We start from the raw sequence: 26,399 nt of genomic DNA on the forward strand, positions 1-26,399 counted from the left end.
CCAATGCTGCTGGCCAGATGGTAGGCTACCATTAATTGGCCTGACCCTGCTAATCACAACTGAAGCGCTGCCTCCAGCCCGAGAGAGGGGGAGAACCCAACACTGCTGAGGCAGGGGTTGTACTGACAAGTGTGATTTAACCAAGGTCAACAGTGCTGAACCTGCTCTGTATCTGTATTTAAGACATCCTAGGGACTTCCCTGGCGGTCTGGTGGTGAAGACTGCACGCTCTCCACGCAGGGGGCACTGGTTTGATCCCTGGTTGGGGAATTAAGATCCCGCATGGCATGGCCAAAAAAAAAAAAAAAAAAGACATCCTTTTAACCTTTTAAAAACATACCAACTTGAGATATAACTCACATAGCACGCAATTCACCTGTTAAGGGTATAATTCAGTGGTATTTAGCATATTCAACCATCTCTGTAATAAACCATCTCTGTAATAAATTTTAGAACATTTTCTTTACCCCAGAAAGAATCTCCATACCCATTAGCAGTCATTCTCCATTTCCCCCAACACCCAGCCCTAGGAAAACACTGATCTATTTTATTTCCATAGAATATTTTCTTATTCTGGACATTTCATATAAATGGAATCATACAGTATGTGATCTTCTGTGACTAGCTTCTTTCACAGCATGTTTTCAAGGTTCGTCCACGTTGTGACATCTCAGTACTTCGTTCCTTTTTATTGCCAGATAATAGCTCGTTGTATGGCTATACCATATTTACCCACTCATCAATTGACGGGCATTTGGGTTGTTTCCACTTTTAGCAGGTTATTTCTCCACGTTTCATCTTATTCATCTATAAAAATGGGAGTTAACAGCTGTTTCAGGGACTTCCCTGGTGGCGCAGTGGTTAAGAATCTGCCCGCCAATGCAGGGGACACGGGTTTGATTCCTGGTCTGGGAAGATCCCACATGTTGTGGAGCAACTAAGCCTGTGAGCCACAGCTACTGAGCCCACGTGCCACAACTACTGAAGCCCACACGCCTAGAGCCCGTGCTCCACAACGAGAGAAGCCACCGCAATGAGAAGCCCGCGCACCGCAACGAAGAGCAGCCCCTGCTCACCGCAACTAGAGTAAGCCCGCCCGCGTAGCAAAGAAGACCCAATGCAGCCAAAAATAATTAATAAATTTTAAAAAAGCTGTTTCAAAGGGTTACTGAAAGTATACGTGGACTATATGAAATGCATTCTAAACTATAAAGCACTACATGCGTGTAAAGCCATTATTTTAATATTTATATGAGATCAATTAAGGAGATCTCAGTGTAATTTCCCTGAGCTTGTGGCCTATTGTTGGTTAACTCAGGGGAATTAGGTGCTATCTCTTCAGGTTTGAGCTCTGTTACGCTGAATCCACTTTGCTTTTTTCCCTAGGTAATGGACGGCATCTTTTTGCCACAGCCTACCATCTCATTAGCATTTGTTGCTAGGAGACCAGGTTAGAGAATGCTTAGCTCAGCGCAATCCACAGCCACTGTGGAAAATCACTCGAACCACAGGATCATATTTAAACATCAAGGCAGTTCCATTTCATCCCAATTTTTAGCAAGACGAGGCAAAAGGGCTGAAGCTACAGGTGTTCTTAGGGGTCTAAGTTTACCAAATATCTTGCCAACTCTCCCTTCTCTGATTTTAGGTTAGCTTTCCTTCACCACTCACACTCATGTATGCCAGGGTGACTTTTCTCCCCACTGCTTAGTGAGTGAGTGTGCTAAGGTAACGCAAAAACATTTTAATATTAGAAAAGAGAAAATGAACTAGGAAGGAAAACTTGTTGCCATAATAAGTACACAGATTCTCAAATCCATTTTGCTCCCACAAGCTGTTATTTCTTGCAGGAATTTTCCAGCTTTAAAATCTGTGGGTGTAAGAGGTATAGACGGGAAAGGCTGGGGTGATGATTGGATTATATAAGAATGACTGTTTCCTTTACCACTAGTAGATGCCTGGAGCGTAATTTCCCCTTCAAAGCCTTGGTAAGAGCAGCTGGGGATAATGAACAGTGGTTAAAGATGCTTTGTTTTACATCCATCAAAAAGGATCATTAACACCTCAACTGCTTTTTTGTACCAAGCCTGTGGAAGGGCTCCTGCTGCTGTTGATAATCACGGTAACCCTCAGGGTAGCAGGGGCAAAGGGGTGGGTAATTCACCAGAAAATGGTATTCGCTGATTTGGGTTATGTGCACCACTGCTCCTCTCCATTCGTGTGCTTAATTAAGAGCTGACTAGTATAAAATAAATGAAACTGCAATTCTTCACTGGAACTATCTGGGGAGCAACAGAAATTTTGCAGGCAGGGTATCTGCCAGAAAAACTGTGTTACCGTCTCCCCGTTATATTTCTATTCATTCATTCATTCATTTTTTTTTGGGCTGCGTTGGGTCTTCGTTGCTGCGTGTGGGCTTTCTCTAGTTGCGGTGAGCGGGGGCTACTCTTCGTTGCGGTGCACGGGCTTCTCATTGCCGTGGCTTCTCTTGTTGCGGAGCACGGGCTCTAGGCGCGCAGGCTTCAGTAGTTGCGGCATGTGAGCTCAGTAGTTGTGGCACATGGGCTTAGTTGATCCAGGGCATGTGGGAACTCCCTGGACAAGGGATCCAACCCTTGTCCCCTGCACTGGCAGGCGGATTCTTAACCACTGCGCCACCAGGGAAGTCCTATATTTCTGTTCTAGACTTTGTCTTAATGTCACATCTGATTCTTACAGGGCAAAGGCTTATGAGTCCAAGAGACATCATATCGAAATGGTGATACGGGAGAAGCAGTGGGAGTACAGTCTCATCTCCATTTTATCAAAGGAGAAATAAAGGTGAGGAGCTGTGACTAGGACAATACAGTTAGTCTAAGGCCTAACTTCAGTCACGTCAGGGAAAACCACAGAAGGAATGCAGAGCTATAATTGGCTCAACCTGATGCACAGCATCATGTTTCACATCATTCAAAAGTTTCTGTAAAAGTCTCTACAGTGACCAGCTGGCTGACTGCCTGGGAGTCATTTCCATTTGTTCAGTCCCTGGGGTGGAGAAAATGGAATTGCTTTCTTATAGTTCAATTAGGCAGATCTGGATGGAGGGAATTGAAGTTAGTTCACAAAAGGTGCCCAAATCCACACCCTTTCAAAAATGCACAGAAAGTTAGAACAAGAAAGTCAGGGCTCCAGATTTCTCAAACTAATGCTTCGTCACCTCCCTCTCCACCTCAAGATAATGGCCAGGACACTCTTTTGTTGACTAGTGAAGACAGGTGAAGAGAAATCCTTGGTGGGGTCTATAATTCCGACAATCCTTTTGATTATACTTTCCCCACAAGCTTAAAAATAAAAAAACATGAACTCAAGGTTTATTTTAAATTACCAAAGTCCCTGAAGTAGAGGACTAGTTTATTTTTAGTATTAAAGCGATTAACAATAGTTCTTATTCTAACTTATCCATATTCAAACTCACCTGCTCAGAAAGTTGCAAACCCATACAGTTCCTAACAAGTCCCACTAACCATTAAGAAAGGACTTACAACAATAATAGTTATGTGCACAGGAAAAAACCAGAGTAGAAAATGCCAGTCAGAGGTATCCAGAGAGAAAGCCTTTCTGTGAGTGAAGTATTTCATGTCCATTGTTCAGGAATGCTTCCGTCGGGAGCTGGGAAATCAAGATGAGAAAACCTTGGTATCCAAATTGGATGTCTGGGTTCTCTGCCATGCCTTTTTTGACTATTCTAAATTAGTTGGAGAAGGAGGCCTGAGGAGGAGGTAGAAATTCTTAACCTCTGATCAGTCACCAGCCCCAGGGTTAGGACTGAGGACTGAGTGCAAACACACTCAAGGCCTGACCTTGAATGGCAGTGGGACAACCTGGAAAACTACTCACTTAGTACTTGAGTCAGGCCTCCTGTGAACAGCCAGGTCAGCTCCATCCCAGGTCCTTTATGCTGGATACCCTCGCAAGAATGGGCATTTTGACACAGCTGGAGTTATGTGACTTAAAAGGTACTAAAACCCACAAGGATGGAAGTAACAGCCCTTAACACTATGCTTCAGATAATCGACATGACTCCACCTATAGGGCAGCAGGACTAAGTAAATCCCTAATAATTCAGGTTAGGCAGGATCTCGGGTCATAACTCATAGTAGAAGCTTCTACTCTATAAAATCCATGTACAGTATAGATCCAAGAGGCTGGGACACTTAGAGAGTGTGGCACAACACATGGTCTTCAAAGATCTGCTTCTCTTTTGCTGGGAAGGCCTTGTCACAAATTGGACAATTCAAACTATGGGGCTGCATGTGCTGCTCCAAGGTGTGATCAAACAAGTCATCAGGAAAGTCTGATTTGCAGGTGGGGCATTTCTTGATGGAGAGCTGGGAGGAAGAGCAAAGAGGTCAGTCCGAATGTAAGCTATATGCGGCAGAGACTGTGTCTGACTTTCTACTATATCCTCAGCACCTAGCATCATGCTTGGCAGATGGTAGGTGATCAAGAAATAGAGGATGAATGAACAAATTCACATTTGGAGATACTCACTGGGGCATTCTCTAACTCCAGGATCGAAAGGATGTAATACTGCCTGGAAGGGGCACTGGACATACCTTGTTTGGCTACCTGCCTGGTTCATATCTCCTCCCTAGTCCTTCTACCAAACTCAATTCACAGGTGAAAAATCTTCAGCGGAACACTGACGGATGAACCGTGTTTTCTTCTCCCCGCCCTAACAGGCTCACTCAGCTTTCGGCACTGACCAAATTGACCCTGCTGACTTGGATTATCACGGTGAACCAGTCTCCCTACGGTTCTCCCGTGAACTGGATGGAGCAGGAAGGGAAATCTTCTCAAAGATTTGCTGTGGGCAATCTCAGGAATCAAATACTTACCAGGATGGGGGCAGGACTTTCTTGGATACCTGAAGGTAATAAAAAAGACTGCACTCAATGAAATGCATCCTTAGAATACATTCTCCAGCTGTGTTCTAGCAGCTGTTTTTTGTAACCCTCATTGTTCCCCTTCTGATTCTTTAGCTCTCATATATACCATCTACTTTGATAGAGGGGATCTAGGTCAAGGATAGTGGGAAAAGAGGAAAAAATAATGAAGTGGCATTTTCAGTAGCCATTATATAATCAGAAAAAAACAATAAACCTATTTTCAGTGTGCAGAAAATGAGATTTTAATGAAAACAGTAACAATTTAACACGGAAATAGTCTGAGAATAGATTTTAAGACCAAATCCACACAGTCATTTTTTAAATGAAATGTTTAAAAATACTTTTAAGGAAAAATATACTTGTACCCCTGCCTGTTGCAAAGATCAGACTATGACTGTTAAGAGAACAGGACTGGGCTTCCCTGGTGGCGCAGTGGTTGAGAGTCCGCCTGCCGATGCAGGTGACACGGGTTCGTGCCCCGGTCGGGGAAGATCCCACATGCCACTGAGCGGCTGGGCCCGTGAGCCATGGCCGCTGAGCCTGCGCGTCCGGAGCCTGTGCTCCGCAATGGGAGAGGCCACAACAGTGAGAGGCCCGTGTACCGCAAAAAAAAAAAAAAAGAGAACAGGACTGATTTAAACTGTCGCAAAAAAGCAAATGAGGTCTCATATCGCTTTGGAGACAAAAAAGGAGGAAAGTTCCCTGTTTGGCAAAGACATCTGACCCCGGGTCCTTCAATGACAAGACTGGTTGTCACCCCATTTCCTGTCCTCCAAACCACTCAGGAGTCTCTGTTGAGCACATCCCTGCTACCCTTGGTCAGGCCACAGGGGTGGCTGCCTAACAGCCCATCCTGGGTGGCACAGTCCGCCTCTCGTGCTTCCACTTCCAAATCTTAATTAGCTTCCTCAGCTTTAGATGTATGTATCTTCTACACAGAGACATTTCTCTGACTCATATATTTGGAATATAGCCACGGGACTCAATTTGTGTCTGCTGCCTCTAGGCGAATGATCTTATTTGTGTCTTCTAGATTCAGATTTATTTCTCAATTAACACTTCTTGCCTGGCAGTCTTTCTGTTGGGTACTCAGCTTCTGCCCAACAAGTCTTAACAATGAGGCTGGTCTTAATTAGCATTTCAGATAAAAAAAAAATTTATTGGAGGAAAGGGATGCAAGCAGGGGCCTCCAGCTCGAATGGCAAAGTTGTCTTACCAGAATATGGGTTTCCATAGACAAGTCCTGGGTTTTGTCTTGCACCTCCTTGATTCGAAGCAGGCGCTTGATGCGGCAAAGAGTCATAATTCTGACCCATGTAACTCAGCAGTGTGCTGTTCTCCATCTTCAAAAGCTAAGGATAGAGTATTTACAGAGACATGTTAAAAGACAACAACAAATGGCCGCAAGGAACTGGCCAGGGATGCCCATTACAGGTAGTTCTCAATTAACAATGTGGCACTGGAGAAGCCCAAGAAATGATAAACCATAATTCTTCAAAAGGGGAAGCAGCAGCCTCAGTATTCCAAAGATCTGAGTTCTTAATATCTGAATTTAAATATGTATTGAATTTTGTTTAGAATGAATGCAAAAAGGAATTTTAAATCTTTAAATACACACCAACTGAAGGGGGTACAGAAGTTGTATGGATATGTGAGGGTGGTGGGAGCTATATTAAGACTGAAATTGTTACACATTATTGAGAGCAGAATGCTTTTTAGTCTCCTTCCTAGAACAATTTTCTTACATAGTGTGAATATTCATCTGATATAATTTTCCCTCTTCATGTTTTATCCCATTAAATGGATATGCCAACAGAGAGTGAGAGGGAGGAAAAAAGAGAGGGAGGGAATGTGAGAGAGAGAAAGAATGTAAGAGATCAAGCCACAAGGGGGACAGGCAGCATTTAAAGTTCTTAGAAAAAAGAAAATCAGTAAATTTCCTCTTAACATCTTAAGAGGGTTTTAGTATAGTTCCTAACAAAGCTCCCAAATATCAGGTCTTTCTCTTCTCGCTACAAGTTGTGTGCATTCTTCCTCCCCATCCGCTGCACACCCTTCCCCCACCCCATCGACTATTTCCAAGTCAAGGTACCGCTAACTAAATCAAGAGGATGAGAATGACAGGACCAGAAACAGACCCCAAAGTCTTTCTGCAAAATTGAAACACATTGGCATAAATGATATAATCAAAGGTAGAAATGATCACTTGAAGGCACAGCCCAGAAGGGTTATGGAGAGGGTAGAGATGGAGAATGGCTGGAGGTGTAGATCGGAGGAGCAGCCAGAATGCATGGACACCTGCTCTTTGATGCCAGCAAGCACGTAAGAATGACTTCAAGTTCAACCTTCTTATTTGCTGCCATCATCCTCAATCAATCAATAATAATGTGTTTAGCATACAGCAGAAAATAAATACTCGTTGGATGAAAGAATGAACTGATGAATGAATGAATGCATAGTATTTATTTGGGGCCTACCATGGGTCCAGCACTGGTACAGACCACCACTTCTGCTCCTGGTTTGGCAGCAGAGAAAAAGAAAAAAGTTGTGCTGAAGGAAAAGGGTCCCTCAGCTAGCACAAAAATGATGTAGGATATTACTCCCCAAAGACAATACTTAGAATAGCTGTGGAGTTAAAAGCAAAAATAATAAGTTAGATCTTCATCAAGGCTGCTCCTTTCAAGGTCACTACTGCCATGCCAAACAAGCTTCAGTTACAGAACAAAGAATGGGTTTTGTGGTAGATAAGGAAACCAGATGAAATGTACTCTTTGTTTGGGAGCAACTGTCTCATCCAATGTCCCAGAAAAGGCTCTTTTGTTTAACTTTTTATGTTATCACCACATCTCTGGGTCACCCTGCTCCTTCCCTTAAAAAGTCTTTTACACACTTACACCGTTTTCTTCTTCCATTCTCTCTTTCTCTTTCTGCAGAACATTACATATAATCTTGTTCTCACTCAGTCTTTTTGACAGGTCAAAGTTCTGGTCCTGTCAAAAAAAAAATTAGGATTAGGACCACCTATTGCAGTCTGGATCCAAGGTGGGGTAAAACAAGATCAAAGAGGATCTGGCTGTCCAAAGTGGTGGGACTGAGGTGGTGGAGAAGGAAATGGGGGTAGGGAGGAGTGGTACCATGGAGGTGATGCTGACTTACAGAAAAATGACTTAACAAAATGCCTGAAGGCTTGGGCTGGCATCAAGATGCCAGTTTCGTTTGGTTTAGCTGGGAGTAAGTGACCAAAGAGAGAAAAAGTTAGCTTGGGGGAAACCTCAAGACTGGCTTTACAGAATTAGGGATAAACTGAGCTTTTTTTAAACCCCACGCAACCATGGAAACGATCATCATCTTTGTCTTGAATAAACATCTCACCCAACACAGCGTGAAGCACTGAGTTAGGCTGGTGTGACTCCCTCCCAGTGTGAAGATAGGCATATGGACTCAAGTTACACTGAGGAAGAAGGAACCCTGGAAGGCATTTATCCAAGGCTAAAAGGAACCCAGACTGCGGTCCTGGGCTTCCCAGTACGATGGGTTCACCTGACTAGTTTCATGGAGCCAAAACTCAGAGGCATGCTTCAGCGCTTCCCGACACCTGCCTATATACACACACATGCGAATACCTCACAAAAACACTTTAAGCTAATCCTACCAGTTGTGGGGTTTTTTTTCAAGATTTTTTATTTGAATGCTGGTGCCCAGACTGCTGTGCACTTCTAGCCGACCCTGAGGTAGTAATGCGAAAGGGGGCTACCCGATGACAGTACTGACTGCAGGCCCCTGGTTCCCCACCCCCAATGGCTCCTGCTGGCTCTTCTGGTCCTGGTTCACTTCCTCAAAAGGCAGAAATAAGAAAGCACTATCTGAGTCTGTACAGAAACCTGCTCAATGGTTATAAAAACCTTCCCTGAGGGCTTCCCTGGTGGCGCAGTGGTTGAGAGTCCGCCTGCCGATGCAGGGGACATGGGTTCGTGCCCCGGTCCGGGAAGATCCCACATGCCGCGGAGCGGCTGGGCCCGTGAGCCATGGCCACTGAGCCTGCGCGTCCGGAGCCTGTGCTCCGCAACGGGAGAGGCCACAACAGTGAGAGGCCTGCGTACTGCAAAAAACAAAACAAACAAAAAAAAACCTTCCCTGAGACCCATGGCTGAGCTGGGGCCTCTATATCTGGGGATCTCCAGGCTGGTTTCTGGCCCCATACTCCATACCTCTTTTTAGCAGAGGGTGTATTCTCCTTAACAAGGATGTACAATCCTCTGGGCTTGGTCCAGGAGCCACAAACCTTCACACCCTTTGCTTCCTGGGCCCCTCATCTTTGTCACCTACCCGTGCGGCAGCCCTGAGTTGCCTGATCTGTTTGTGGAGCCGCTGACACTCTTTGTACTTCTCTAAGAAACAGGCTTTCCCCGCCTCTACCTTTGCCTTTAGGCGTTCCACCTCTTGTACCAGCTGCTCCTCCACTGCTGTTTTCTTGTTCTTAGGCTCCTGAAGCCTAAGATACATAGTCCTCAGAGTTAGGGGACTTTTGGATGCATGAGGAATAAAGAATTGCTATCAGACAGCTGGGGAGCCCCCGGATCTTTCAAAGTATTCCATGAAAACCAAGGAGGTTCAAACCTTTGAATGGCTGTAGATTATTTAAAGCAGATTTCTTTGTTACATCAGAGGTCACAAGCTCAAAAGTGCCAATAGGGGCCTGGCAATTAATGGAACTGAATGAAGGAGTGGGATGCAACAAAACAGTGAGGATGGCAGCCACATGGGGAACTCATGACCCATCTAAAGGGTCAGCAGCTCGAGCTCCAGATACTGCTACTGGGCGGGAGTGTCGGCTCATATGTTGCCAGAGCCTCTGATTTTTCAAGAAGCTGGAAATACAAATTTCTTTTAATGGGAAATGTTCCCATTTTTAAGTGCTGTTCACCAAATCAGTTTTTTAAAGAACACCATCTAGAACAAATAAAACATTCCTGTGAGCTATACTTAATCTGTGAGTTGATGATTTTCAAACTTTGTTGCATCTATTCTTTATTATATAAGCTAAAATACGCAGTATCTTATATACAGTAGGTACTCAATGATCAATTAGATAATGACTGAATGAATGAATGATGCATAGAGGATATGAGTTACATTCCCAATAACTGGATATTCTCCACACATCAGGAGTTCTCATGTCCTTACAACAGTTCAGAAAATGGAGCTTCTAGGCACCTGTGATCACCATGAGGCCTCGTTTCCAACAATATATTATAGGAAATTATTAGTCAATTAGGCTTTCATTATTACTATATTACATAGCTCAGAACAATTTATAATGATGATAATTGCTAACATTATATTAATTATAACAAAATTTGTTTGACTACTATAATATCTTCTAATTGTAGAGCTCATTTGACAATCATGAATTTGTCTGCCCCGATAGAAACTCTTTAAGAAGGGGGTAAGGGTTATTCTGTGTGATTCCTAGCCCAAGGCTCTATTTACTACAACCTCTCGTGAAGTTTAACTTCCAATATTCCTTTTCACTCGTCACATATTAGAAATGCCCACCTCTCCTAAACAGTCTATAAATGGCAGATTCTCTGTCCCTTTGGGTAGAGAGAAGAAAGTCCAGAGGTAAATGCTATTCTAATCTGTGTCATTTATCCTGTCCATCCCCTGAAAATAGGCTCTATCCCTTCCTTTCTTTAGGCTGCCTCCCACATAGCCATCCAAAGACAGACATGCCGTTAACTCCTGTTCTTTCTTCGCTGCAGTAGTTTCTTTCTGCTTCATCTCCTCCACTGTCCGTTCGAGCTCCTTCCGGTGTTCCCTCTGCACAAAAACAGATTTCAGTACCACTGCTGGGAAAACACACGCACACGCACACGCACAAGCACATGTGTGCACGCACTGGGGAAAGGCCTGCTAAGCTAATGAGTGAGCAGGGTGCAGAGAGAAAAGCAAGTCTTCTCTTATTAGTTTTTGAGAAAAGCCGTTAGATACCTCATTTCAGATGGCTTCCCCCGAGACCTTTCCCGCAGCCAGTGACACCCAGGTATATGACAGAGCAAAGAAAGAACAATGTATATATTTTTTCACAAATGCCTAAAAATATTTTGTTCCATGACTCTACCTGTTCAGTTAAACTGAGAAAGAGCTGGCCATTTTCCTTTTTCAGGTCCTCCAACTGCTCTGCTTTATCTTGAACTCCCTGAACAAGCTTCTCTATTTCTTTCTCTTGAGTTGACAGCTGGGCCTAAAGCAAAAATAGTCAATATAACCAAAATAAAAAAGAAGGAAAACTAAACAGGAACAAGGCTTTTAAATGTACAGTAACATAAGGAGATGTGTGTTCCCCAGCAACTCCCAGCTGCCAAATATCCCTAAGAACTTCTTCACTCTTCAGCTCTACCTTACACCTGAGAATCTAAGACTCAACTGAGTAAAATCTGACAAACCACCCTTTAAAGCCCCTCTTCAAGGCACAGCTTCCTAAAAAAGAGAGTTCCGCTGCTACCTGCTTTACATTCCAGGCTTTTTAGTAAGATTTTGCTTGAAAAGATTTTGTAGCTAAAAGAAAAGTTAAAAAGGGTGTGGAGGGCCAAGAACGGAAAACACACACACTGAAACTGTAGTGTGATGCTCTGAGAGATCCACCACTAGGCACTCAGTACAATGAGCTGTATCTTCCTGGGCCACCACAGTGGAGTGGTGGCAAGGCTAAGAAAATATACTTTGGCAAAGGTTTGGCATTACCTACCTGAAGCTGATCCACTCTGACTCCCATCTTTTCATTTTCTGAGGACATCTTCTGGTTTTGTTCTTTCAGTCTGTGGAAGTGGAGATGACTAAGTGAAAAAAAATACTGATTCTAGGTCAGCTCCCCCAGACCTTAAACGATTTAAGGCTGCCTTGGCCCTAAGCCTGCAGAGTTATTTTTAAATCCACTAGTCTCTTCTTCAGTCCTATTTTGGCTTCCTGACCTCAAACTGCAAGTGTTCAATACTTAACGCTAATACTTGAATTCAGGTCATTTGTCCTTACAATTCTGATACTAATTCTCTAACCTAGAATCAAAGAGCTCATGAATCAAAGAGGGAGAATCATACCTATCACTGTCATAACAGGAAGACTGTTCTAAAATCTAATCGGACCCTGCCTAAGGGTGTCTATAATACAGCAGCTCCTCCCATTCAAGAGTCACACTCACTGAAGAAGCTCTGTCTCCCAACAGTCCTTCTGCTCTTTCATTGTCTGTTCCAATTTCTTATTGATGCTCTTTAGGGTTTCTAGCTCCTCCTGTAGATTGAAACATCAAAGGGACTTAACATTTCTAAGACAGTGTTTAGTATCTCAGGCAGCCAACAAATATTTATTGAGCACTTATTATATGTCAGGCATATAGCATGACACAGCAGTGAATGAAATATCCAAGTAAAAGGATTTCTATATTAAAATGTCCTTAATATGTTCTTTCCATATTAAAAATACATCTACCTTAGGAGTTTGGGATTAACATTATACACACTACTATATATAAAATAAATAACCAACATGAACCTACTGTATAGCACAGAGAACTATACTCAATATTTTGTAATAACCTATACGGGAAAAGTATCTAATATATATATATATATATATATATAAAAAACTGAATCACTTTGCTGTACACCTGAAACTAATACAACATTGTAAATCAAATACAACTCAATTAAAAAAAGTAAGAAAAAATACATCTACCTAATGTCTCTTCTAGTGGAGCTTATATTTGTCCATTAATTCATTAAACAAATATTTAATGAGTGCCTATTACACACCAGACACTGTTCTGGCACTGCAGACACAGCAGTGGGCAAAATAAAGGTGCTTTTCTCCTAGAAACGTGCTGTCCAATTAATTCATGAAAGCCACATACATAATTTAAAAATTTTAGTAGCAACATTAAAAAAAGTAAAAAGAAATAGATGAAATTATTTTACTAATAGTATATGTATTTAATTCATTAAATGAAAATATCATTTCAATATGTAAACAATAAAAAGGAAATCTCTAATATACTAAAATCTGTGCCAGATATTAGTATAAGGGCGTGAGATCACAAGAAAAACAGAAAAAGATTCTGATCTCCAACCTCCAAGTTCACCTTTAACCAGCAGCCATACCTGCTTCTTCTGGAGCCTAGCGTGCATGTCTGCATTCTGCTTCTGGAGGCTGACACAGCTGTCCTTCAGCTGCTCGTTTTCTCTGCAGAGCTCCTCGTTGTGCTGCTCAATCTCTTCCACCTCACCCTACGAAAAAACGTTCCATAAACTCATGTTTGGCCCTTTATAGCTCAATGGATATTCAAGTCCCTCTAGCAGAAAATTCCCATAGGCTGGGATGGTTAGGGTCTAGCTGATTCCCACTCACTGTAGTGACATCTGTGTACCCCAAGTGGAAGCAGCCCCTCAGTATGTAGGGAAGCGGGGTAAGAGAGGTGTGTCTGTATAATTGCAGCATTGAGGCTGCCATTACCAAGAAAGAAAGATAAACAAAATTAAGGCCACAAAAAGTTAAAAGGGGTAATGACAAAAGAACAGAGTTTTTTCTTGCAAACACTTAATATTGTTTGTCTCTCCTCTCAGACTTAGCTCCTTGAGACTGGGACAGGATTTTAATTGATTCTTCACTACATCCCTAGTGCCTACCAGAGTGTTGGATGGAAGTAGGTGTCCTGTTAAATAACTGAGTAAGCAAATGAATCTGAGAGATACAAAGAAGAATATCTGGTGTGTCTCTCCTCAAAGGAGCTTATAAAATTTACTATGGTGATAAGATGTGCAGATGACAAAAATTAAGTAACTGGGAAAGTTAAATAACTGAATGTCAACTGAGTTACAGAAGTTTTAGAGAAAGGAGAAATCACTTATTGTTATGATTCTTGTTAACATTCCTAAGTCATTCCCTTAGGAATGGTGGGTTTGAATGGGTACTGTATAAAATTTTCCCAACAGTTAACTGTTAAGACATTCAATAAAGGCTTACTGACTAAAATTCTACCCTATCCTGGAACTGCTACCCTTAGCGGCAGGAAGGGATTGAGATGAGATGCTTACAGACCTGAGTGGTAACAACCAGGATGTCCTCCTCATTTTCTGGACAGAACTGGAAAGGGATACTTGCCCCCCGGACCACACCATCCTGATCCACATAGCAGAACTGGTAATACTCATCATCCTTGGGCAGGTAATAAGCTGAAAACAGAACATGATTTTTAATCCAAAATAAGGTCTATTCAGAAAACTAAAAATCCGGAAGTCTTTTATCTACCCAGAAAGCTCAAGCTCAAGGGAATTAATTAGTCTTGGCTGCTAGCTGTCTTCTACCTTTGATCCAGTATTTTTCTCACCTTTGAATTGGACCTCCTGCTGTTTGGGAGATTTGCTGTTTAGGTCAACGGGCAAAGTAACCCACATGAAGGTGTAGTACTCACGGGTTGTCTTCCATCCCACCTGCAATGACAAGAGGCTCTTGTTCAGCATCTGAAAGTGCTCAGGTTTGGGCCATGTCTTCGTAAAATGCACTTTTTGTTATGTTGATTTTACAATAGAGTAAGTTCATTATGATAAGATCTACCCACAATGGATCAAATCTTGTTTTTTGACTTATGATAACTATATATACAATTAAAAACTGGTATGCACACACACAGTCTAAATTACTTGTCTTAGAAGGAAACAAAAACTGGCCATTCAACACCCAGGACAAGAGTTCCAAATATTGTATCTCCAAGTCAGAAACAGAACTGAGAGTGATCGGGAAAAAAGTTGTGGGATTGTGAACCTTGATCCCGCTATTTTCCTACAACAGTGTTCTTGGAACTTCTTAATCAGAAAGCACTTCTGATCTGCCCTCTCCACTGGTTCGTCCTCTCCTGTGTCCAATTCAGTCTTGTCACCTATACCAGCCCGGTTATATCACTGCGTTTAAAAGTGCATTTTATTTTTATTTTATTATCTTTAAAATTTTATTTATTTATTTATTTATTTTTGCGGTACACGGGCCTCTCACCACTGTGGCCCCTCCCATCGCAGAGCACAGGCTCCGGATGCGCAGGCCCAGCAGCCATGGCTCACGGGCCCAGCCGCTCCATGGCATGTGGGATCTTACCGGACCGGGGCACAAACCCGTGTCCCCTGCATCGGCAGGCGGACTCTCAACCACTGCGCCACCTGGGAAGCCCCTAAAAGTGCATTTTAAAAATAATGTGTGTGTTTGGGTTGGATGCAAGAGTGTTCTTAGACTATGAGGTACCAGATAACTGAGTCCAATCTGTAGAGTTTTCTTTCTTCAGTGTTTTTCTTAATGCATGTTTAATGAAGGCTTTTTGGTGATAAAGATAACAACAACAATCTGGTAGTCATAAAGGCCCCTTCTAGGTATGGAATGCAGTAAATCATAAGATATAAGGATACTATAAAATATGCCTCAGAGCAGAAAGCTGGCTAAGTGGAAAATATTCTCACTAAATGTGAAGAGGGGTAGAAGACGGCTCAAATCCTATCTGGAAGATAAGAGTATACCGGAGAACAGAAAAGGAGCCATTGTGTCTTCAAGGGGAGAATACTCAGCAAATAAGCAAAATTACATTTATTGCCATATTGTGACCCTGCCTGAGCCCAGTGGGAAGAAAAAGAACTAAAAATAAATTCCGTGTTCATATACTAAGGAATCAGAGCAGGTTTGAAAAGGCTGTAAGTGCATCACACATACTAGGGCATGTTTTAGTGTCTCATTAACACCCACACCATTGCTGTAAGCACCTCTGGGCCACTGAAACCTGTGGAGGTACAGGCAGCAGGAATTTTATGGAGTCTTCATTCACATCCTGGAGTTTCTTAATGCACTGTGACCAAAATATCATCTAGGAAGGCCTAAGAATTACTGCTGCCTTGGAACAAGGAAGCAACTTCTAGCCACCTGAGATTTCTGTCCTTGGCTCTTCCATCTGAGCAGTCCTAGTCGCAGCCTGCCTCTTGTGCTATGACATCTCCCCTCCCCGGAACCCTGGAACATGGCATAAATGCCCGGGTAAAGGAGAGTATGGAGCGTAGGGCTCTGCGTTTAAGGAAGAAAAGCTAACTCCCATCCACTTTAGGCTTTATCACTGGTGGTAGCTTTCACTCTATGGAGAAGATGTAGCATATTGCACGTGCAGAAACATTTTGTGAGTGCCTACTTGGTGCTGGGAACCAGTGGTGTTAGGGCAGATGAGGAGTTGAGGGGTATGATTAAGACTACACTGCAAAAAAAAAAAAAAAAAAGACTACAGAGGTTTGGGAGTCAAACAAACTTGCTTCACCGCTAGGAGACCTTGGGAAGGTCACCATCTTGAGTACATTCACTTTATTCATCTGTGCACAAGCAATACTACTACTTACCTCAGGGGGCTGCTGTGCTGTAAGGATTAAATTAGAAAACACACACACACACACACACACACACACACACACACACACACACACACCCTCATCAAAGACCTGGCACATCATATGTTCTCAAAAAGTTTGTGTTCTCTCTTTATTAGTCTTAAACTTTGCTTGCACACTTTAGGGTAGGTGTTCAAATCAACAGCTTTGTGACAATGAACATCAGAGGCCATTCTCTGGGTTAACCACAATTTCCTTATTGTGGTACGCAATACCTCTGAAATGAATGAAGTATAGATGCATTTAAAAACAATGCTTTTAAACATTTGTTTTTAAAAAGAATAACACTTTCGGGACTTCCCTGGTGGTGCGTGGTTAAGAATACACCTGCTGGGCTTCCCTGGTGGCGCAGTGGTTGAGAGTCCGCCTGCCGATGCAGGGGACGCGGGTTCATGCCCCGGTCCGGGAAGATCCCACATGCCGCGGAGCGGCTGGGCCCGTGAGCCATGGCCGCTGAGCCTGCGCGTCCAGAGCCTGTGCTCCACAACGGGAGAGGCCACAACAGTGAGAGGCCCGTGTACCGCAAAAAAAAAAAAAAAAAAAAAAGAATACACCTGCCAATGCGGGGGACATGGGTCCCCTGGTCCGGGAAGATCCCACATGCCGCGGGGCAACTAAGCCCGTGCACCACAACTACTGAGCCTGCATTCTAGAGCCCGAGAGCCACAACTACTGAGCCTGCGTGCCACAACTACTTAAGCCCGTGCACCACAACTACTGAAGCCCGCACGCCACAACTACTGAAGCCCGCGTGCCACAACTACTGAAGCCCGCGTGCCTAGAGCCCGTGCTCTGCAACAAGAGAAGCCACTGCAATGAGAAGCCCACGCACCGCAACAACAAGTAGCACCCGCTCACCGCAACTAGAGAAAGCCCTCGTGTAGCAACGAAGACCTGACACAGCCAAATAAATAAATAAATAAATAAAAATAGGGCTTCCCTGGTGGTGCAGTGGTTGAGAATCTGCCTGCCAATGCAGCAGACATGGGTTCGAACCCTGGTCTGGGAAGATCCCATATGCTGCGGAGCAACTAGGCCCATGAGCCACAACTACTGAGCCTGCGCGTCTGGAGCCTGTGCTCCACAACAAGAGAGGCCACAATAGTGAGAGGCCTGCGCACTGAGATGAAGAGTGGCCCCCGCTCGCCGCAACTAGAGAAACCCTCGTACAGAAACGAAGACCCAACACAGCCAAAAATAAATAAATAAATAAATAAATAAATAAATTAAAATAAATAAATAATTAAATAAATAATAAATAAATAAAAAGCATAAGACTCTCATCTGGTTTAGAGTGAAGTCCTCACTGGAAGTTGCTCCGGCTGTCCCTCCGGTTGTCCACTACCCCCACCTCTAAACACCAGCCTTGTTACCTACAGCTTCCATCGTTCTATCACTTAGCTTGGAATTCCAAACAATTAAGGAAAAGGAATTCGATGAGGAAATGTGAATTAGCATCAGCTCCTACACAGTGCACTCAAGAACGATGTCTGATTTTAGGATGAACAGCATTGGTAAACAAGCACATGACATACTGAGGTGTCAAAACAAAGGTCACTTATGTTGGGACTCAGCAGTGTAAGTTACTTACGTTTGACCTTTATCTCTGTCTCTGTAAATAGGACGATTTGTCATTATGGTGTGTGAGTGAATGAGTAAGAGTGTGCATGTGTGTGTTTGTGTGTGAGGGGATGTCAGAGACAGAGATACAGAGGGGAAAAGAAGAGGAGCTAGACAGTAAGTTGACTATAATAAAAAGTACCATTTCTGTACTTGAACTGACAGGGCAATTAGACACTGGAAGAGGAAACCAAGGGAACTCATAAACTTTCTGTTCTTGGAAATCTTCACAAAGAAGCAAGACACGCTTATTCAGGAACAAACTTCTTGGATGCAAGATATAGGACAAGGTAAATTTTCAACATCCTTTCCAGATTTGTAATACTTATATTAAAACAAATTAAACATTGTACTAAGTAAGCAAGTGACGTTTAAATTCACAGAAATTATATAAGGGGCCACCTACCTCAGTCAAGTCATAGATGAATATTTCAAAATAGGATAATTTAAAAAACATTTACATTTGGTCTTTGAAAGTATAATAAAACTTGTGGATTGTATGATTTGCTATCTTATTTTAGCTTAAGACTGAAATTAAAATTTGAGTCCTACAGCACATGCTGGTGTGTGAAGGGAGAAGTGCTAGGGAGCTTAGTTTAGGATTTTAACATTGGCCACACATATATGCAAAATGCTTATAATACAGAGACAGACACACACTCAGGTAACTAAGATGAACCTCTAGTTCCCAGTCACTTGGTACTAAATTCACCACTTACTCTAAAGATGCCAATCCAATCCTTTCGACGGGGAATGAAATGCTGGGTGAGGGTGTAATAGCATGTGATGTCTCCTCCAGGGACGTAGAACTTCTCCACACTGTTAAAGATGACCTGAGAGAAATGACAGTGGTCCAGCAAGACAGCTGATGTGGGGGGATCTTCTATTGTCTCTTCCATGGTAGGGGTCCTGTTATGAGATATGGGATAGAATAAGGCTCAAAAAGGGTTGTCTGAAATGCTGGAAATTTCTGGGCTCTCACCCAGGGAACACTCAGTTCGGGGCAAGTCAGTTAAAGCAAAAGCCTGACAAGTATTGAGATCACACAACTTGCTTTCGGTTTCACTATGAGCCACTTTGCATTCATAACTTCCTGTGCTATAAGAATTTTCTGAGTCTCTGTGACCTCTTCACCACAGGCACCACCGCCCTCACATACCCTTGTTCTCTGCTCACATCTAGTTTGCTCCCCTTCCTCTAAATGCCTTAAGTAAGGCAGCCTAGAGGTTCCTGAGCTGGGAGCTGTTAAGACTTAGATTCTAGATTTTTCATTCCAACAAGCCCTGTGACTTTTGGAATGTCAATTTCTCTAGATTTCAGCTTCTCTATTCAATTTCATTTATCCTGTAATTATCGGGTCCTTCTATACATTAAGGCACTCTGCTAAGAGCTGGGGATGGGTGCAGAAAGAAAGGTAGGGATGAGAGAAGGAGATTATTTGACATGCAGTGGTGATGAGCATGGGTTCAGAAATCAAAATGTTGGAGTTCAAATTCCAGCTTCATCACCTATTAAACGCATGCCCTTGGGTAATTTACTTAACTGGACTCTGCGCATGGTTCCTCATTTGTAAAATGGGGCTAATAACATCTACCTCATTCTTTTTTTTGTGAGCATTAATTGAAACACAGGCATACCTCGGAGACGTTACAAGTTCAGTTCTAGACCATCTCAATAAAGCACATACCTCAATAAAGCAAGTCACACAGTTTTTTTGGTTTCCCAGTGCATATGAAAGTTATGTTTACACTATACTGTAGTCCATTAAGTGTGCAGTAGCACTATGTCTAAAAAAAGTACATACGTTAATTTAAAAATATTTTATTGCTAAAAAATGCCAAAAACTTCCAAAAGTAACATCAAAGACCACTGATAACAGAGCACCGTAACAAATATAATAATAATGAAAAAGTCTGAAATATTGTGAGAACTATCAAAATGTGACACAGAGACATGAAGTGAGCAAATGCAGTTAGAAAAATGGCGCCAACAGACTTGCTCAAGGTAGGGTTGCCAAAAACTTTCAATTTTGTAAAAAAAAAATAGTATCTGTGGGCTTCCCTGGTGGCACAGAGGTTGAGAGTCCGCCTGCCAATGCACGGGACATGGGTTCGTGCCCCGGTCCGGGAAGATCCCATATGCCGCGGAGCGGCTGGGCCCGTGAGCCATGGCCGCTGAGCCTGCGCGTCCGGAGCCTATGCTCCGCAACGGGAGAGGCCACAACAGTGAGAGGCCCGCGTACCGCAAAAAAAAAAAAAAAAAAGAAAAAATAGTATCTGTGAAGCAGATAGGTATGCCTACAATGTGCAGTGTCTAGTCCTTAAATCAGTACCTGCCATAGAGTAGGCAATTCACACAAAGTAAAGGCGGAGTGACAGAATAAAGCACGTGCACAAAGTCTGGATAAAGAGAGGGTTTAACAGATGTTAGTGACTATTACGTTTGTGTTTTTTTTCTTTTCTGTCAGTCTTTGCCCTCAAAAGAGTCCCAATCCGATATGGAGGTTAGATGAGAATTTAAGTGACTGCCAAATAAGTGCAAAATGCTCTTGGGTTCAAGAGAGAGAGATGAAACTGGTTAGGAAAATGAAGAAAAGCTTCGAGGAGTGAGTAGAATCCTAGATAAGCCCTCAAGGAAGATTAGAATTCTGACAAATGTGTTTGGGGGTGAGGAAATTCCAGATGAACGAAGCAGCATGCATAAAAACAAAGGAACGGAAAAATGCAGCCCATGGAGGACAGCAAGCAAGTTTGGATTCCTATCTATAAAATGGGGATAGTAAGCTGTATTTCACCTTTCTAGGTCATAGTACAGATAAAATGTGATCAAGGATGGGAACTATTGGGGAGATAAAAACAATACACAAAAGAAACAAAGTGTTTTGAATTGTCGGGACCTCAAAAGCCACATGCCCTGTCTTCTAAATGCATTTAGTGAGTCTATGTTTCTCAACCCAGAGTTCTACTGGGAAATGAAAACAATACTGCAGCTCAAAAAAAAAAAAAATACTGCAGCTCTACACAGCAGATGAAGAAAGAGCTGTACATTTGCAAATACTACTACATGGTATCTTACAAATTCAGCTGTTAGAACATGTTGGAAGATTGTACACACACACACAGAGACACACACACACACACACACACACACACACCCTTAAAAAAACAGTAAGTACAATAACCAGAAAAACACAGTAGCTCTTCTAGCTCTGTCCCACCCCACTTATTTCCTGGTTTTATTTTGAACTCTAAGCAAACAGGCCTCCTCTTCCAGCTCCCCCAGAAGTCAATTTTTTCACAGAGAAGGTAAGAGGACTTTGAGGCACTGAACTGTCTGTTCTCGAGACTGAGCTAAGGAACTAAGAAATATACTAGCTTTCTGGTTTGTGACACAGTTTGGCCACATCCTCAACCTCAAACCTCAGATCAGTTTTTCTAAGGAAGAAAGAGGTCACATTCCAGTCTAGGCCAGTACTTGTTCCTCATGATAAGCCGTTGACTACTGATCTGTTGGAGGCTGTGGGAGGTTGGGCAGGGAGATTTCTCAGCTCGCAGACCCCTGTCTTTCCTAGTGGTCTTCAGTCACACTGAGGCCAGCATAGCCCCTGTGTCCTAAGCCTGGAGCACCATTTATCTGAGCATGTGACTTAATCTGTCCTTTACTGTGGATCATGAGAACACTCAGGTAAGAGTGAATTCAGGGCCTGTCTCTCAATTAACCTAAATACCATCATACTCCCAATTCATCAAAAAGTGAAAGGAAGGGGCTTTGTAGGTAAACAATGCTGTGAATGATGGTGGGGCTAATTATTATCTTTAGCCCTGCTCTTAACTTGTTGGGTACCTTTGGAGAAGCTGTTTCTCAGCTTTCTCTTTTCTAAAATAGGGTGAGGAGGGAGTTCCCTGGTGGCCTAGTGGTTAGGATTCTGGGTTTTCACTGCTGTGGTTCGGGTTCAACCTCTGGTTGGGGAACTGAGATCCTGACAGAATCTCACTGAAGAAAGGACAGCATACACACACAAAATGACATGAAAGAGCTCATATTCTGAGGCCTGAGTGCACAGCCAATGGAACCTTCATCTCTTGTCATTCATCTGAAAACCTAACATCTGTCTGGAAAAGTCAACAGCCTTGGTTCCTGCTTATCAAAAATATAAGAGACTCCATGAAGTTTTCCATTTCAGAGACCTCATCACATTCCCAGAAGGACTCAGGGGACACCCAATGGCACTCCGGGTGTTTGGAACTCAATCATTCTTGAAATAAAAAACTCTTCTGCCAAGACTGCAGAAGGGTTTGAGGAGGTAGAATGAAGAAAAATAGTGGCTTTTCTGCTTCTTACCAAAGCCGACGACTTTTAGAAAAGGCCATGGGTAAACCTAGAGCATAACCATGTCAATCTACACTGGGTCAGTGAGGAGATACCTCATTCAACTTTTCCTGGAAGGAAGCTATCTACTGATTTTTAAGGTCAGTGATCCTTAAAGCTTATCCTCCCTCCCAGTGATAAAATTCCCTGGGAGAAATGGGCTCCAACAACGGCTTGGGAAATTGTCTTTCTGACAAAGCAGTCTAGAAACGACTGTTTGTGGCGGGGGCGGGCAGGAAGGATGCGGAAGGAAAATTAGAATGATTTAAGCATCAGCTCCCCTCTTTTAACCACTCTTCCCACTATAGAACCTGTCCACCATCCACTTCTAATTCTGGCAATATCCACAGAGACAAGGAAGAGAGAAGAAATACAAAAAGAGCAAATGTTAAATTTAGAAACCTAGAGTCATTAAAAAGCAGTGGGATGAATTAGGCTCCCTAGAAGTCATGGAATGGTATTCCACTTAATTCCTTACTCCTACCCTCAAATCAAAGACTGGCCATATAACGAGTGACCAGGGAAAACAAATAGAAAATTTTAAAAACAAACCATCAGGGCTTCCCTGGTGGCGCAGTGGTTGAGAGTCCGCCGGCCGATGCGGGGGACGCGGGTTCGTGCCCCGGGCCGGGAAGATCCCACATGCCGCGGAGCGGCTGGGCCCGTGAGCCAATGGCCGCTGAGCCTGCGCGTCCGGAGCCTGTGCTCCACAACGGGAGAGGCCACAACAATGAGAGGCCCGCGTACCGCAAAAAAACCAAAACCAAAACCAGAAAACAAACCATCAAACGTGGGAAAATAATGCAGAGATTCCACAAACTGTCAGAGGCACTTTACTTGGACTCTGACACAGTTGTTACTTTTTCTTTTTTTTCAGTTTCCAAAATGATTAGGGTCCTCAGAGGAGGCAGGCAATAATAGGCAATATATCTTAAAATGAGTCTCCTGAACTGGCTCCTGGCTTCTAAGAAAACCTGACACATTTTCATCTAATGAGCTTCTCAAGTCTAATACAGTACTCCCAGGACCGTTCCATGAGGGCACAGATTCTCTTATATTCTCCTGAAGGAACAAAAAGCCAGTTCTACTCCTGCTCTTTCTTGAATCTGTAAATGACGCTGATACGCTTTTTAGCAGAAAAATTGAAAAATGTTAAGCTTTCTGTCGTTTTTTTTTTTTTAAGCTTTCTGGTTTAGGTTCTAACAGTGCAAATATTCAACCAAATCAACTCACCAATTTCCCTAAAGATTTTTCCTCATGTGTGCTGAACCACAAAGAATAACCTTATAAAATGACAGCAACAAAAACTAAAATTCTAGCACAAAGAATGCCCAACATTTTTACGTTAGCCTTTTATACCAGTGGGCACATGTTTCAAGAGAAGTGAAGACTACAGATTATAAGTTTCTCTGGATCAGTTCACAGAAGGAAACCAAATGAATCCACAGCCGAGAGAGAAATGCCAATCAGTTCTTCATTTGGGAATAGTAAAAACAAAAATAAGTAAAAACTAAACACACATTCAACCTAATCCCTTCATCCTTCTGCTTACTTAAGTTTCTAAACTACTAGCAATTAGCAAAATGGACGAACTGATTTGAGTTCCACTCCCCCTGGCCCTGGAATAGATGCTTCCACAAAACTACCCTTTAGAGAACACTGACAATAGATATTATGGATATGTAGATGGCCCTGAGATGGGGAGCAAAAGCACAGACACATAGTCACCGGTCCTCAAATTATGAGAGCCACTTGCTCTAATCCAAATTTTCCAAGTTCATTCCAGTTCCTTACCTAAAATCTTTCTAGTGCCTTAAGTAAATTTTGTACCCCCAGGAGACTTTTAATACCTAATTCAGTAACAACTGTTTGGATTAGCTGTCCGGCTTATTCTAAGCAGCCTTCATCCCACATACCACAACACCACAGTGCCAACAGTACTAGGGAAGAACAGAAAAACTGTTCTGGGCAACCAGGAGAAACTGCGAAAAGCTCCAAGCTGTGGACTAAATCTCCATTTTATTCCATTTTACTTTACTGAGATTTTATACTTTTTCTGTGAAAAGGGTGATTCTGCTAACCCTTGAAGTGACCTGGGTAGTGACAGTGTTTGAAGTGTAGTAGAAAGGGGACTAAGCTAGGAGCCAAGGGACCTGGGTTCCTGTCTTAGTTCTGCCACTAACTAGCTCTGAGATCTTGGCCAAGTCACATTACCTCTTTTTAGGCCTCAGTTTCCTCATCTGTAAAACACATGGATCAGGCAAGAAAATCTCTAAGGAACTTTCCAGCTATAATGATGATCCCAAGTGAAGGAAAAAGGAAATGAAAGAGTTTAACTGTCTTTTCATCTAAGAAAATGAGGAAGCATGGTATTATATTAATAAGTACAGTCAAAAATTTTAAAGAGCCCTATTTGTACTATCTGACTCCAAAGACCACATGACTTGTGTTATGTAACTCTTACTACCTTTCTTAGGGTCCTTTCCACTCCACAGCTGTCATTTCTGCAAAAGAGTAGAGTTTCAAATAGACGCCCTCTGAAAGTATCTGTGAAAGCGACTCACCTGGATATTCCTTAATCACGTGCTCTACATAATCTACAAAGACCTATTGTATTAAAAGTCTTTTGCTTTTAACAGTTTTTGCAATAGTGGAGATGTTATAATACATAGCTTTTGTATTATTCTACTCAGCTCCAACCATGGCCACTTGTTGGCTTACATCAGAAGCAAAGAATCCAAGTGATAGAAAAAAGTTTAAGTGTCCAGGAGGGGTTGAAATCATAATAAATTAGAGTGGGAACATTAGCCCCAAACTAAACTGGGGGGGAAGATGGGGGGACGGTGGGGAGGGAGGGGCTACCGGAGATCAACGGTAAAGAAGCAGGTCACCGCACCCCAAGTGCTCTTTCTTCTCGGTCGTCTAGAACATCTCCTCCAATTACAAACGGCCTCAACTGAAGGAAGGGGGCTTCAGGGATCAAGACTGGGAAACTGAGGCCCAAAGAGAAAGTAACTTGCCTACGGTGACTGGGCAAGGTCCGCCCTCGGCCACAGCCACCAATTACGTCAAGCACGGGGATTAAGGAACCAGCACGACCTCGGCCGGAGAGGCGGGGTCATGACGCCGTGACTTCAAGACCCTCACTCGGGTCAGAGGGTTCCTTCTGCCCCAGGAGCCGCCCACCCGGCCCCGGGCACTGAAGCCCTGCCCTCCTCGGGGAAAAAACTGCCCTCAACCCTCCAAAGCCGCGGAGGGGCTCCAGGGGCCCCATGACGCCACTCTCCCTTACGGTCACCCTAGAAAGATGGAAGGAGGTGAAAACCGAAACCAGCCGCACCACTGCCCGCCCATGGCCCTTTCTCAGGACTGGATGTGTGAAGTCGGGGAACCCGAGGGCCCAACTCTCCCTAATTGCCCACCTTCACTCCAGGGACTCACCAGGGGCTGCAGCCAGCGGCGGCGCCACAGCAACAGGGCGGGGAAAGGGACAGAGGCGGGGCTGAAAGCCCAGGGCAGAGCGGTCCCGTCTGACCCCGCCCGCTACGTCGAAACGGTCAGCAAGCCCCGCCCCCACCGCGGTGCTTTTGGGGACTTGTAGTGTTTAGGTGACTGGGCCCCAGGGTTGCTCCGCAGCCCTGTATGGTTTTCCCCAGTCTGGAGCAAAGATCACATTCCAAGGAGCCTACTTCTTTCCCTAGAAAGAGCCATTTACCTTCCTTTAAAAAAAATTTTTTTTTTCTTTTAGACCTGAGTGAAAGCTCCATACATTTGAAGGACCATTGAGAGGTCATCTTCATTTTTCTCCTGCTCCACGTAATACTTCACTAAGAATCTTATAGATGAGAATCTCTTTGTCATTTAATCATGCCTCCCACTTGCCCCTAAAGGAGGCCCAGCAACCTCCCTGGGTAGCCCAGTTTGTGTTTCATCATTACCCCTCCAGAAAGAAATTATTCTTTAGTGTTAACTCTGTTAATGTAGTGCTCTTCTTAATCGGAGTAAGAATAAACTCAGCAAGAAT

At 43.3% G+C, this 26,399-nt stretch overlaps 1 protein-coding gene across 3 annotated transcripts; it reads right to left on the reverse strand.

Moving 5' to 3' along the window:
* Window positions 1-3,349: 3,349 nt before the first annotated feature.
* CALCOCO2 (calcium binding and coiled-coil domain 2) lies at window positions 3,350-25,918 on the reverse strand. Of its 3 annotated transcripts, none has more exons than XR_002642587.2 (14): window positions 25,817-25,916; window positions 18,727-18,916; window positions 14,308-14,410; window positions 14,019-14,152; window positions 13,082-13,207; window positions 12,127-12,215; window positions 11,677-11,746; window positions 11,050-11,172; window positions 10,662-10,748; window positions 7,823-7,918; window positions 6,145-6,280; window positions 4,878-4,906; window positions 3,877-4,367; window positions 3,350-3,648 (listed from the first exon to the last, which is right to left on the reverse strand). XR_002642587.2 is itself a non-coding variant. In XM_089901126.1 (14 exons), exons 2-14 carry the CDS (start codon window positions 18,904-18,906, stop codon window positions 4,194-4,196), a joined length of 1,506 nt encoding a protein of 501 aa, XP_089757252.1. In that variant the 5' UTR covers window positions 18,907-18,916; window positions 25,817-25,918; the 3' UTR covers window positions 3,350-4,193. The 3 variants fall into 3 exon arrangements, 2 of the variants coding, with proteins under 2 accessions (XP_089757252.1, XP_022413634.1); XM_089901126.1 differs by adding an exon at window positions 9,255-9,413 and having other exon boundaries at window positions 3,350-4,367; window positions 25,817-25,918; XM_022557926.2 differs by having other exon boundaries at window positions 3,350-4,367.
* Between the last annotated feature and the right edge of the window lie 481 nt (window positions 25,919-26,399).

This window comes from Delphinapterus leucas, chromosome 19 (genome assembly GCF_059928025.1).
Source record: "Delphinapterus leucas isolate spDelLeu-1000000601 "Yukka" chromosome 19, BTC_Dleu_Yukka2, whole genome shotgun sequence".
Lineage (NCBI taxonomy): Eukaryota > Metazoa > Chordata > Mammalia > Artiodactyla > Monodontidae > Delphinapterus > Delphinapterus leucas.

Excerpts from the sequence above, each read along its gene's own strand:
- CALCOCO2 (XM_089901126.1), bottom strand. The coding sequence starts at position 18,906 with ATGGAAGAGACAATAGAAGATCCCCCCACATCAGCTGTCTTGCTGGAC. Across the intron at positions 13,208-14,018 it reads TCCTGGTTGTTACCACTCAG|GGTGAGGTGGAAGAGATTGA; the intron begins GTCTGTAAGCAT and ends GTTTTTTCGTAG. Across the intron at positions 6,281-7,822 it reads GAATGGAAGAAGAAAACGGT|CTTTTGAAGATGGAGAACAG; the intron begins GTAAGTGTGTAA and ends CTCTATCCTTAG.